Source organism: Pelodiscus sinensis, chromosome 4 (assembly GCF_049634645.1).
Source record: "Pelodiscus sinensis isolate JC-2024 chromosome 4, ASM4963464v1, whole genome shotgun sequence".
Taxonomy (NCBI): Eukaryota; Metazoa; Chordata; order Testudines; family Trionychidae; genus Pelodiscus; species Pelodiscus sinensis.
The window spans coordinates 127,331,987-127,343,555 of NC_134714.1; the positions used below are offsets into that span (position 1 = coordinate 127,331,987).

General features: G+C 56.3%; 1 protein-coding gene across 4 annotated transcripts; it reads left to right on the forward strand.

The window, feature by feature from the left end:
* Window positions 1–3,252: 3,252 nt before the first annotated feature.
* POLD4 (DNA polymerase delta 4, accessory subunit) lies at window positions 3,253–10,296 on the forward strand. 4 transcript variants are annotated; one of them, XM_006113744.4, is made up of 5 exons: window positions 3,253–3,467; window positions 6,656–6,755; window positions 7,352–7,459; window positions 8,988–9,099; window positions 10,032–10,296. In XM_006113744.4, exons 2-5 carry the CDS (start codon window positions 6,665–6,667, stop codon window positions 10,054–10,056), a joined length of 336 nt encoding a protein of 111 aa, XP_006113806.1. In that variant the 5' UTR covers window positions 3,253–3,467; window positions 6,656–6,664; the 3' UTR covers window positions 10,057–10,296. The 4 variants fall into 4 exon arrangements, with proteins under 4 accessions (XP_006113806.1, XP_075784666.1, XP_075784667.1 ...); XM_075928551.1 differs by lacking the exon at window positions 3,253–3,467 and adding an exon at window positions 5,678–5,772; XM_075928552.1 differs by lacking the exon at window positions 3,253–3,467 and adding an exon at window positions 5,859–5,898.
* Window positions 10,297–11,569: the final 1,273 nt, after the last annotated feature.

Genomic DNA, 11,569 nt, shown 5'->3' on the forward strand with positions numbered 1-11,569 from the left:
AAGAGACTGGAGCAGCCTCCAAGGGGGAGACCCAGCAGGGACAAGACCCGGTGCTGCAGGCATGTCTACACTATGAGATGAGTCAACTTTATGAAGGCTGATTTTTTTTTTTTAGCACCCGATTTTGTAAAGTCAAAAGTGCACGTCCCACTGTGCACAAACATTTGACAGTGTATCGCTACCATTGACTTTGATAGCAATGCACTGGGGGTAGCAATCCTACAATCCCCTGCCACTCCTTTGCATTTTGGGTTAGACTCCCAGTGCCTGATGGGACAGAAATAGTGGGTGATTATGGATACCTGTGGTCCGCCTTCCATGGTGCACTTATCTCCTCCCTCCTCCCTGCTTGAAAGCAATGGCAAACAATCTTTTCTCATCCCTTTTTTCTCTCCTGTGGTCCTACTAAAGAATACCAATAAACTGCTTATGAAGCTTTCTGATGCTGCTCAGGAACAAATTTACACTAACACCCTTCCCCTGCAATCCCCAACCAGGAGCTTTCTATCTGCTACACAAGACACACAAAACTGGAAATCCAGGATGACCCATCATCTCAAGCAGGGAAGCATATAGGGCAGGGCGAACGGGGCGGCCGCCCCGGGCCCCGTGCTTCAGAAAGCCCCGCACATGCGCCGTGGCGCCACTGCGCATGCGCCGTGCCAAAGGGGGGGCCCCGCGGAATTAGGCTGCCCGGGGCCCCGCAAAACGGTCATCTGCCCCTGATCTCAAGCATTGGCACACTTACAACAGGATTATCTGGCTATATCAACTCCTTCCTCTGATCCTATGCTGCCAGCACTCCCAGCTACCTCTGTGACACCACTGACTTCCTGAGGAAACTTCAAAACATCAGTAATCTACCTCAAAATACCATCCTGGCCACTATGGACGTAGAAGCCCTCTACACCAACATTCCACATGAAGACAGATTACAGGCCATCAACAACACCATCCTGATAACAACACTGCACACCTGATTACAGAGCTCTGCAACTTTGTCCTCACCCACAACTACTTCCGATTCAGAGACAATTTGTATCTCCAAGTCAGCAACACAGCCATGGGCACACGCATGGCACCACAATATGCCAACATCTTTATAGCTGACCTTGAACCACGTTTCCTCAGCTCTTGCCCCCAACACCCTTATTTTACTTACGTTACATTGACGACATCTTCATTATATGGACCCACAGAAAGGAGACTCTTGAAGAATTTCACAAGGATCTCAACAGCTTCCACCCCACCATCATCCTCAGCCTGGATCAGTCCACATGGGAAATCCACTTCTTGGACACTAAAGTACAATTAAATAATGGACAAATTTCCACCACCCTATACCAGAAACCCACCGACCACTATACTTACATTCATGCCTCCAGCTTCCATCCCAGACACATTTCTCAATCTACTGTATACAGCCAAGCCCTAAAATACAACCGGATTTGGTCCAATCCTACAGACGGAGACAAACACCTACAAGATCTTTACAGAGCATTCCTAAAACTGAAATACCCATCTGGAGAAGTGAAAAAACAGATTGACAGAGCCAAAAAAGTACCCAGACATGAACTACTTCAAGACCGATCCAAAAGAGAAAATAACAGAACTCCACTTGTCATTACCTACAGTCCACAATCCAAACCCCTCCAACTCATTATCCGCAATCTACAACCTACCTTGGAAAATGATCCCTCACTCTCAGAGGGAGAAAGACCTATTCTTGTTTACAGACAACCCCCTAATCTGAAACGAATTCTTTCTGATAACCATGCTACACAATTACATCATAAACATCCAGGAACACAGCCCTGCAATCAGCCACGGTGCCAACTCTGCCCACATATCTATACAAGCGAATTCATTACTGGAGCCAACCACATAAGCCACCAAATCAGAGGCTCATTTAACTGCACATCCAGTAATTTAATCTATGCCATCAAATGCCAGCAATGCCCCACTGCAATATATATTGGACAAACTGGACAGTCCCTATGGGAAAGAATTAATGGACACGAATCAGATATCCGTAAAGGGAACATATAAAAACCTGTTGGAGAACATTTTAATCTCCCTGGGCATTTATTAACAGATCTTCAAATAGCTATTTTGTTACAAACCAATTCCACAAGCCAAATACACAGGAAAGGACTGGATCTACAACTCATTCACAGGTTCGATTCTCACACCCATGGACTAAATAAAGATACTGGATGGCGGGGTCATTATCAACCTACCAAACAATGAAGGTGACAATGGTTCTTTGTCTATGTAGAATCTCATGATACCATCTATATGGTAGCAACGAAGAGTCCTGTGGCACCTTAGACTAACAGATTTATTGGAGCATAAACTTTTGTGGGCAAAGACCCACTTCGTCAGATGCATCAGATCTAAATGATTTGTCAGTCTTTAAGTGCTACCTGACCATTTGTTGTTTGCTAATTTATGGTTCTTATCGGCCTCTTTTGACAATCCAGCCTTTAGGTTCTTAGAAACTATTTGGTTTTCCTATTACATTCCAGCTTGGCTTTCCCCTTGATATTTTTTACCCACTGCCTCTTCTTGTCTCCCTCCCCCCCCCCCATTTATTTTGGTCCTGAACATCCAATACTCCAGTTATCTGAAGAAGTGGGATGTGCCCACAAAAGCTCATGATGCCACCTACATGTTTTGTTAGTCTTTAAAGTGCTACCAGACTATTTGTTGTTTTTTAAATTTATCCTGTACAGACTAACTCAGCTGCCCCCTGAAGCTTTTTTTCTCCTGGTTATCTATGCAAACACCATAGCGAGGAGCCCGTGCAGCTGCAAAGTGCTATGGATAAGCATTACAAACATCTTACGTTGCAGCTGCCTGGAGACTAACCAGGAGCTGCTGGAGCAAGGAATACCCTGAGAGGGGCATGAACACAGACACGTATGAAACATGTGAGTGTAGTAATGGGCTGATGCCGGCAGCAGTTGTTCCTGTTGATACTGTGAAATGGCCCGTTCTGGTCTTGTCAGATAAGCACAGACTGGTGGGACCACACAGTGTTGCAGTTATGGGATGATCAGCAGTGGCTGCAAAACTTTCGCATGCGTAAGGCCACTTTCACAGAACTGTGCAAATTGCTTTCCCCCACTGTGACGGGGCGGCAGGGATCGCGAGCCTCAACTCCGCGCCCCACACTTGGGCGCTGCGGGGAACTGCCGCCGAGAAGCCGGAGTGGCTCTGCCATGCCTGTTCGGCGGCAGCTGCCAGTGAAGGCGCAAGAGCTTCCCCAGCACCCGAGCCCCGGGAGTTCCCAGCGGCCCAGGGTGCATGCACCGGCATCCCAGGCCAGGGGCGCCAGATTCAAAAGCCGGTCGTCCAGGAGCCAAGGGGGAGAGACGGAGCCCCGCTTGGGTGGCAAGGTGGTCGGTGCGGTGAGCGGAGGACGCAGCGGGACCGGCAGCGGAGGAACCCCGCGGCCGGAGAGGGTGAGTCTCATCCGGCGCCCTGCCGGATCAAGCACAGCAGGACAGAACTGAAGGGGACGGAGGAAGTAGCCCAGGACGAGGTCGGAAATCCCCGGGGACCGGTGAGGTGCGGCCGTAGCCCCCCCGGTCGGGCGGTGCATTTAGGATGCCCACCCGTAGGGTCCTGGGCTGGGACCTGGAGAGAGGGTGGGGCCAGGTCCCCCTCCGCCCCGAGCGGTAACCAAAGAACTAATTGAGACAACCGAACGTGACTAATCGCCCCTATCCAGCGGGGCGGAACGTTACACCCACCCTGAAGGACAGTAATATCAAAATGAGACCCACTCCCTCAACAGTCAACTGGGAACCAATTTGGAGCAGGTAAATCTTACAATAGGGGCTGCTGAGATCCAAGTAGCCAAAGCAATCAATACCCTTCGGCTACGAAGGACAGTGACTCTGGGAAACATGCAGGACATAGTGGAGGGCTTTGCCATGATGGGGTTCCCTAAATGTGGTGGGGCAATAAATGGAACATACATCCCCCACCTTCGACCACCTTGCCAAAGAGAACAAACTCCAAAAGGTACTTCTCAAGGCACTGTATGGCCACAAATATTTAGCAGCACAATAATGATCTACAAATCACGAATTTTCAGATGATACTTCCACCATACGTGTTGTACAAAAGTCATCGTAGTCTTGTAAAAGAGGTGAAACATAGAATCATAGAATACCAGGACTGGAAGGGACCTCGAGAGGTCATCAAGTCCAGTCCCCTGCCCTCATGGCAGGACCAAATACTGTCTAGACCATCCCTGACAGACATTTATCTAACCTACTCTTAAATATCTCCAGAGATGGAGATTCCACAACCTCCCTGGGCAATTTATTCCAGTGTTTGACCACCCTGACAGTTAGGAACTTTTTCCTAATGTCTAACCTAAAGCTCCCTTGCTGCAGTTTAAGCCCATTGCTTCTTGGTCTATCCTCAGGGGCCAAGATGAACAAGTTTTCCCTCCTCCTTATGACACCCTTTTAGATACCTGAAAACGGCTATCATGTCCTCTCTCAATCTTCTCTTCTCTAAACTACACAAACCCAATTCTTTCAGCCTTCCTTCATAGGTCATGTTTTCTAGACCTGTAATCATTCTTGTTGCTCTTCTCTGGACCCTCTCCAATTTCTCCACATCTTTCTTGAAATGCGGTGCCCAGAACTGGACACAATACTCCAACTGAGGCCTAACTAATACAGAGTAGAGCGGAAGAATGACTTCTCATGTCTTGCTCACAACACACCTGTGACTACATAGTGGTACAGATCCTCACACGCTCCCAGACAAACTTAACTGCCCCATGACAAGCCTGGCCTCCCCTCTCCCCAGCCCAAGGCACAAGCAGGGTCATGCAGGGCAAGGCCAGGAACAGAGCTGAGGCAGGGCTGGCTGTGTCCATGTAGCACCTGGTGCAGCCAGGCTGCCTAGGCCCAGCAATGCCCCAGAAAAGCCAGAGCCCTGTCTCCTTCCTCCCTCCCACAGCGTGCCCATCACCTGTTATACCAGGCACCTGTCCCCCATCACTGATGAGTCTCTCCTGCCCTCTCCCCAGCATCCCCTGACCCCTAAGGATTTCTAGTTCCCCTCCCCCATCCCACAGGCTCAACCTGACAGCCCCAGAGGGAGACCCTGTGGTGCTCCATCCTCCACATCCAGTGCCCCCATCTGTACCCCTTAAACAGAGGGAGGGGTCTAGTCTCGGGCACCCCCCCAATATGCCAGTGCTATATGTGCACCCTCTCCCCCTACACTGTTCATGGGGAGGGAGGGGTCCCTGCTATCCCCTTCACGCTGGGGGTGCTCACTGGGCCTGCCTGGGAGCAAGGCAGTGGGATGGGGAGGCGTATTGCACCCCCTATTCCCTGGCCTGAGTCCCTCTCCCCTCCTATCCCAAGGGAACATGTTGGGGTCGGATCCCTGCCTTGAGATAGATAGGGCAGGATGGGCGTGACTCCCCCCCCCCATGCTGTGTGCGCCCCCGCCCCCCAGATTTCCATCCCTTCCTCCCTCTGAACCCCTCCCCGCGGCGTGCCCCCACCCCTGCAGGGTAACCCCCATTTCCCTAGCCACGTGCGGCGCCCCGAGTTCTATTCCCGGGGTCTCTCCCTGGGGTGCGCCCCCCTCCCCTCCGCGTGTCCTGGCCCCTTTAAGACAAAGCGAAAGCCGCGTCCCCATTGGCCAGCCGGCCCGGAGGCGGGGCCCCAGGACACCCCCTCCCCCCGCCTCGGCTGACGGGTCCTGGCGCCGATCTCTGCGGGAACCCACCCGGTATCGCCCCGTGGCTGTGTCCCTGTCTCCCCCTCCCCCCCTCCACCGCAACTGGGGCCTGCAGCCAGGAAGGGGGAACCCCCGGCCACGCCCTGCCGATCGGGGGGAGGCAGCCAGGACTCCTGGGTCCTAACCTGGGGGGGAAGCGGGGACTAGTGGTTAGAGCGGGGGGAGGCCTCAGGATTCCTGGGTCCTAACCTGGGGGGGAAGCGGGGACTAGTGGTTAGAGCGGGGAGAGGCCTCAGGACTCCTGGGTCCTAACCTGGGGGGGAAGCAGGGACTAGTGGTTAGAGCGGGGGGAGGCCTCAGGACTCCTGGGTCCTAACCTGGGGGGGAAGCGGGGACTAGTGGTTAGAGCGGGGGGGGGGGAGCCTCAGGACTCCTGGGTCCTAACCTGGGGGGGAAGCGGGGACTAGTGGTTAGAGCGGGGGGAGGCCTCAGGACTCCTGGGTCCTAACCTGGGGGGGAAGCGGGGACTAGTGGTTAGAGCGGGGGGGGGGAGCCTCAGGACTCCTGGGTCCTAACCTGGGGGGGAAGCGGGGACTAGTGGTTAGAGCGGGGGGAGGCCTCAGGACTCCTGGGTCCTAACCTGGGGGGAAGCGGAGACTAGTGGTTAGAGTGGGGGGGGGAGCCTCAGGACTCCTGGGTCCTAACCTGGGGGGAAGCGGGGACTAGTGGTTAGAACGGGGGGGGGGGGGGGAGGCCTCAGGACTCCTGGGTCCTAACCTGGGGGGAAGCGGGGACTAGTGGTTAGAGCAGGGGGGAGGTCTCAGGACTAGCAGAGAGGAGGGAGTAGTTAAGTGTCACGGTCCTTAGTGGGCATCATTCCCCTCCCCCGCCCTCCTTTCCCCCACTGACTTTCCCCTTCTCGTCCCTCCTGCAGCCGGGAGCCATGGGCAGGAAGCGGCTTATCACCGACTCCTTCCCGGTGGTGAAGAAGCAGCGGCAGGACCCGGACACCAAGTTGGGGAGCCTACAGCCAGGTGAATCCCAGGCCTGCGGAAGATGGGCTCCTACCCCAGCCGGGTCTGGGAACGCGGGTAGAGCAGGAGCTGGGGGTGTGTGGCTCAGAAGCTGGGGGTGCAGAACTGCCTCAATAGGTCAGGTGGGGCAGGGCAGGGCTCTTTCTGGGTTGGGGGTTTCAAGGGAAAGGAGCCGTGGGAGGTTGCAGGGGACTGAGCTGTCTCAGGGACAGGTTCCTGTGCTGCTCATTGTGTCGTCATCCCCCCCCCCCACGCCCCCCCAAGTGTGGTCAGGCTGGGGCTGCCGGGTGCCTTAGACTGAGGTCCTGGGAGTGACCTTATCCCTGTGGGGTGTGGGGGAGAGCCAGGGGCCAGGGTCCCTGGAGACAGCCAGATCTGGAACCATAGACCCAGAGTAACCCAGCTGCCCCCTGGCTGGTGGAGGTGAGCCAGCCCATGTTACTGGCCTGTGTTCCCAAGCCATGCCCCTCCAGCTGGGCCCTGGGAGAGCTGCTGGGCCCAGGCCAGGCGTTCCCAACTTACACTGGGGAGGAGGCATGTGCTGGGGGACTGGCCCTGTTTCCACAGTGATGTAGCGCGTTGTCCCCATGGCTCAGAGGCTGCACCGGATCCACCTGATTCCCACCCGGGTGGCTCCCTGTACCCGGCCCCGCTGGAGATGCTCAGACAGTTTGACCTCAGTTGGGAGTATGGACCCTGCACTGGTGAGAGCCCCACATCTTCCATGCTTCCCTGCCCTTCCCCCGTGCACATACGCACTGGTGCTAGCCTCATCGCCTTCTCCTGCACTAGCAAAGTCTGCCTCCTTCCCTCTCGGTGATGCCCTCACCCCTCCATCCCGTCCTGGTAAGAGCCCAGCCCTTGTCCCCTGAACTGCAGAGTCCTGCTTCCTTGCCTCCCACACTTGTAAGAGCTCCGCCCCCCTCCCTGCCCTGGGAGAGCTCTGCCCCTTGTCCCTAAGCTAGTGGGGCTACACAGAGCCACCTCATGAGACCAGCAGGCTCCTGCTGAGGGGTCTGGCCCCTTGCAGTGCAGCATGGGGGCAGGGGCATAGCCACAGGGGGTTGAAGTGGGCTCTAGCCCACCTGCTTTGCATCCAGGCTCACCCCAGCAGCCCTCCAAGGCTCTCTTCATTCCTCAGCACTTAGCCCACTCCCCTGGCTCACCCAGGACAAGTGGGCCCTTTGGGTTACACCACTGGGGGGGGGGGGGGGGGGGAGGGAATATGAAGCCCCTGGATCATCAGTTACTCTGCTCCATAGGGCCTTGCCTATCCTGGCCGCTCCCTTTCCCATCCCTGGTTGGCCAAGAGGGCCAAAAACTGGGGGACACAGTGATGGACCAATGGCCATAAATGCCACACCACCTTGCCCACTGCTACCAAACTGCACAGGGGGGGCTCAACTCTGGCTGGATCGGAGATGACACCTCTTAGAGGGGAAAGGCTGTCCTATTCCCTGCCCCCATGAGCCAACGACTCCCTCTGGCCTGGGGCTGGATCAGAGCCAGCACCCAGCCACAGGATGGGTGCTGTGCCCCATTTTGAAAACAGTCCCTTGGAGGGCCCGTCAGTGAGTTGCACGCACACACACCCAAAAGCATCCCGTGCTTCCTCAAGGGCCCGTCTCATCACCTTAGCGCCTCCAAGACCCAACTGCTGGGCTCCTGCAACGCACCATGAGCTCTGCCCAACTGAGCCAGACCTCCGGTCAGAGACCATCCCTGTCCCCAGGGCACCCCAGCCAGTGATACCAGGCAGCTTTTCCAACCAGCGCAGGGACCGTTAGATGCAAAGGTCATTGACTCAACCAAGCAGCTAGAATCCCATTGGGCTCAGGCCCCCCAAAGACCAGTCGGATGCCTGCAGAGCAGCGTTGAATGCCCAGGCTCCGCCTGCTGGCAAAGGTGTCAGGGGCTCACTCCTTGAGGAACCCAATGGGCCTTCAGTGGCAGCACCTCTGCACTACACTGCCTGGTTAAACATGTCTTGAGGATCCCTTCTGGGGGTAGGGGTGGAGCTACAGCTGCCCCACAATGACTCCCATTTTCCCAGGGCTACCCCCCATCAAAGTTGGGGGGAGGTACCATTTCCATCCTCCCTGCCCAGGGCTGAGCCTGCTGCCCACCATGCCAAGGATCTTTGGCTTCAGGGTGGGATGATGGGGCATGCCTGGACCGTCCCTGCCATCCTGCAATCTCGTCCCCATTAACCCTTCACTCTCTTGCTGGCAGGGATCACCCGGCTGCAGCGCTGGGAGCGGGCCAAGTCCCTGGGGCTAAGTCCCCCTGTTGTGGTGCTGGAGACACTGCTGGAGCATGAGGGAGACCCCAGCTTCACCCACTGGTTGGTTTGGGGCCCCTTTCCAGGGGCTACAGGTGCAAAGTAGCAGCAGATCTGTGTGTGGTGCTTTCCCAGTGGCTGCCCAGTGATATCGTCACCTCGAAATAGTAAATCTCCCCAAAACAGGCTCTGCTGTGACCAGTCTCCTGGGTTGGCCCCCTCCCCTTGGCTTGGAAGGAGCTTTGGGCATAGAGCTGAGGGAATGAGGGGGCCCTGGGTTCTCTCTGAGTGGCTCCGGCAGATCGCGGGCATCTCCACCCCTATGGTGCAGGCTCCAGCCCTTGGCCACAACTCCCAGTGGAGAAATGAACCTTTGCCCCTCCCCCAGCTGTGAAGCAATGTTCCCCCTACAGCGAGAGCTGCGAGTTGGCAGAAAGCCTGGAGCTGCCCCAGCACCTCACTGGGGCGCTAATTCTGAAACCTACTGAGAGTGAGTCTAAGGTCAGCACTGTGGTGCCAGCACTGACGGTGAGGAGACACCCCCCTTCCCCTGGCAGCCCAGCACTCCCTCATACTGCACTGGAGCACTGAGAGGAGAGTGTCATTGGCTGGGCCCTGCTCCATGCAGGCTCTAGGGTTTCCTGGAAGTTCTCCCAGCTGGCGACTGCCCCTTCTGTCCCTGCCTTGGGGGCTCAGAGCTCTGGGCAGAGAAGGAAGAGATGAAAGGGTTTGAGGGGAGAGTGAGAGTTCTCCCCCTGCCCCTGCCGCAGGCCGGCCATCCCTGAAAGCCAACAGCCATGGGACCCAGCCACATCATTTCCCTAAGTCGACTGTAAAACTGCATCTCCTGCAGACCCACCACCGCAGCGCTGCAGGGAACCAGCTGCATTCCAAGCCATCCCGCCCCTGCTTGGCCCATTGGAGAGGGTGGGAAGAGCAGGAGGCAGCACCAGGGCCCCTAGGAGTAACCACACTTTCTCTGCCTTCCTCTGCAGCCTCTGGCATGCCTACCCCCTCTGAGGGAGCACAGCTGCCCCAAGACTGAGAGGAAGAGGGAATCATGCTGCCATCTGGACTCCATGGCATTTTCTCTGGTTTCTGATTGGACAATGGCTCTACACTCAGATTAAAAGGAGCATCCCTGGTGACTGGGGTATTCAGGGCCTACACTGGCTGGGTAAACCCCAAGCCTAGACCAAGCTGAGCTTTTTTCCATTAGCTGTTGATGTTGCGATGCGAGATTAAAGGCTTGTTTGAGAACTCCTGAGATCTGGTGAATGCTAGACCCCGGGGACAAGGCACATGCTGGAGGGCCTCGTTCCACAGCATGAGTGGGCTGCACACGAGCAGTGGCTTCTCTGCGAAGCCCAGGTGCCACAGGCAAACAGCATTTCAGCTGCAGTGCAGACAGGCCCTGGCAAGACAGGAGGGACAAGCAGCCACTGATGGGGACCCCGTGCCCTTTAGTGACCCCTGTTCCAAACTACTGAGGCTTGCAGCTGTTCTGGCCCCTTATGCCCAGCTAGCCTTACAAGCGAGAACTGCTCTACCTCCTGCCTGCTCAAGAACCCGAGTCGAGCTGCCACGCTGGAGCCGTTGCATTCCATGTTCCCCTCCCCATGTGTTGGCCAGACTGTGCCAGCTCTCCAGAACCATGCCGCAGCAGGCCTATAAGCCATCACAGCCGGCGAGGGCATGTTCTAGAGCCCTGGGGAGACCCAATAAGGCAAGCAGTCTAGAGCCAGCTGCTGTGTAACTCTATCTGGCTAATGGGCAGGTTCTGGACCCATTTGGTACCCAGCTGACATTAAGCAGTTGCAGAAGCAGATTTGGTTCTAGCCAATACACCCCCTCCACAGCCTCACAGAAGTGTCTGGCCTAGCACATGCGGCTCAGCACCAGCACACAGCAGTCCAGCACTACCCCCTAGTCTAGCACCATGCAGTATTGTCTTCTGAGGGCCCTGAGTGCGAACAGATCATGGCAGGGGGGTCTGGCCTACAGGAGGGACAGGACACCCAGCAGCTGCAGGTGGAATTGTGCGATTTCTCCAAACAGGGCACACGACTCCCCCCACCCCTCCAACCCAACCTCAATGGCCAAGTCCCACCCCACTCCCAGGCCAGCAGGAATCCATGGGGCAGAAGCACTCACCAGCCCAAGCCATTCAGCCTGGAGCAGTCCCCACCTCACAGTGCAAAAGAGCACTAAGTCATCCCGTGATGGACACTGGGCCTGAGGGGGCTTTTCCCTCAGACCTGGCCCCAGGATGGGAGGCTGGCTGAGGCTGGGGAAGGGGGGGGGGGTCTTTCCCCTCTGGGGACACTGGCTGTGAGTGCAGGCTGTAGCATGCTGAGGACTCCCCTGTGCCATGGCTGGCTGGCAGGCCTTCAGGATAGCTGCTGGCTCTTGGCCTGGCCAGTGCCCATTCGTGGCTGAGCTGAGAGCAGGCCATGCAGGCTGAGTGTCCATATCTCCTGGCCCAGGCTGGGCTCTTTGGGGTTAAACCCACCATGTACCTCCTAACCACAGA

Coding starts and splice junctions, on each gene's coding strand:
- POLD4 (XM_006113744.4), top strand. CDS start 6,665: ATGGGCAGGAAGCGGCTTATCACCGACTCCTTCCCGGTGGTGAAGAAG. Junction 6,756..7,351: donor GTTGGGGAGCCTACAGCCAG/GTGAATCCCAGG, acceptor CCCATGGCTCAG/AGGCTGCACCGGATCCACCT. Junction 9,100..10,031: donor GACCCCAGCTTCACCCACTG/GTTGGTTTGGGG, acceptor CTTCCTCTGCAG/CCTCTGGCATGCCTACCCCC.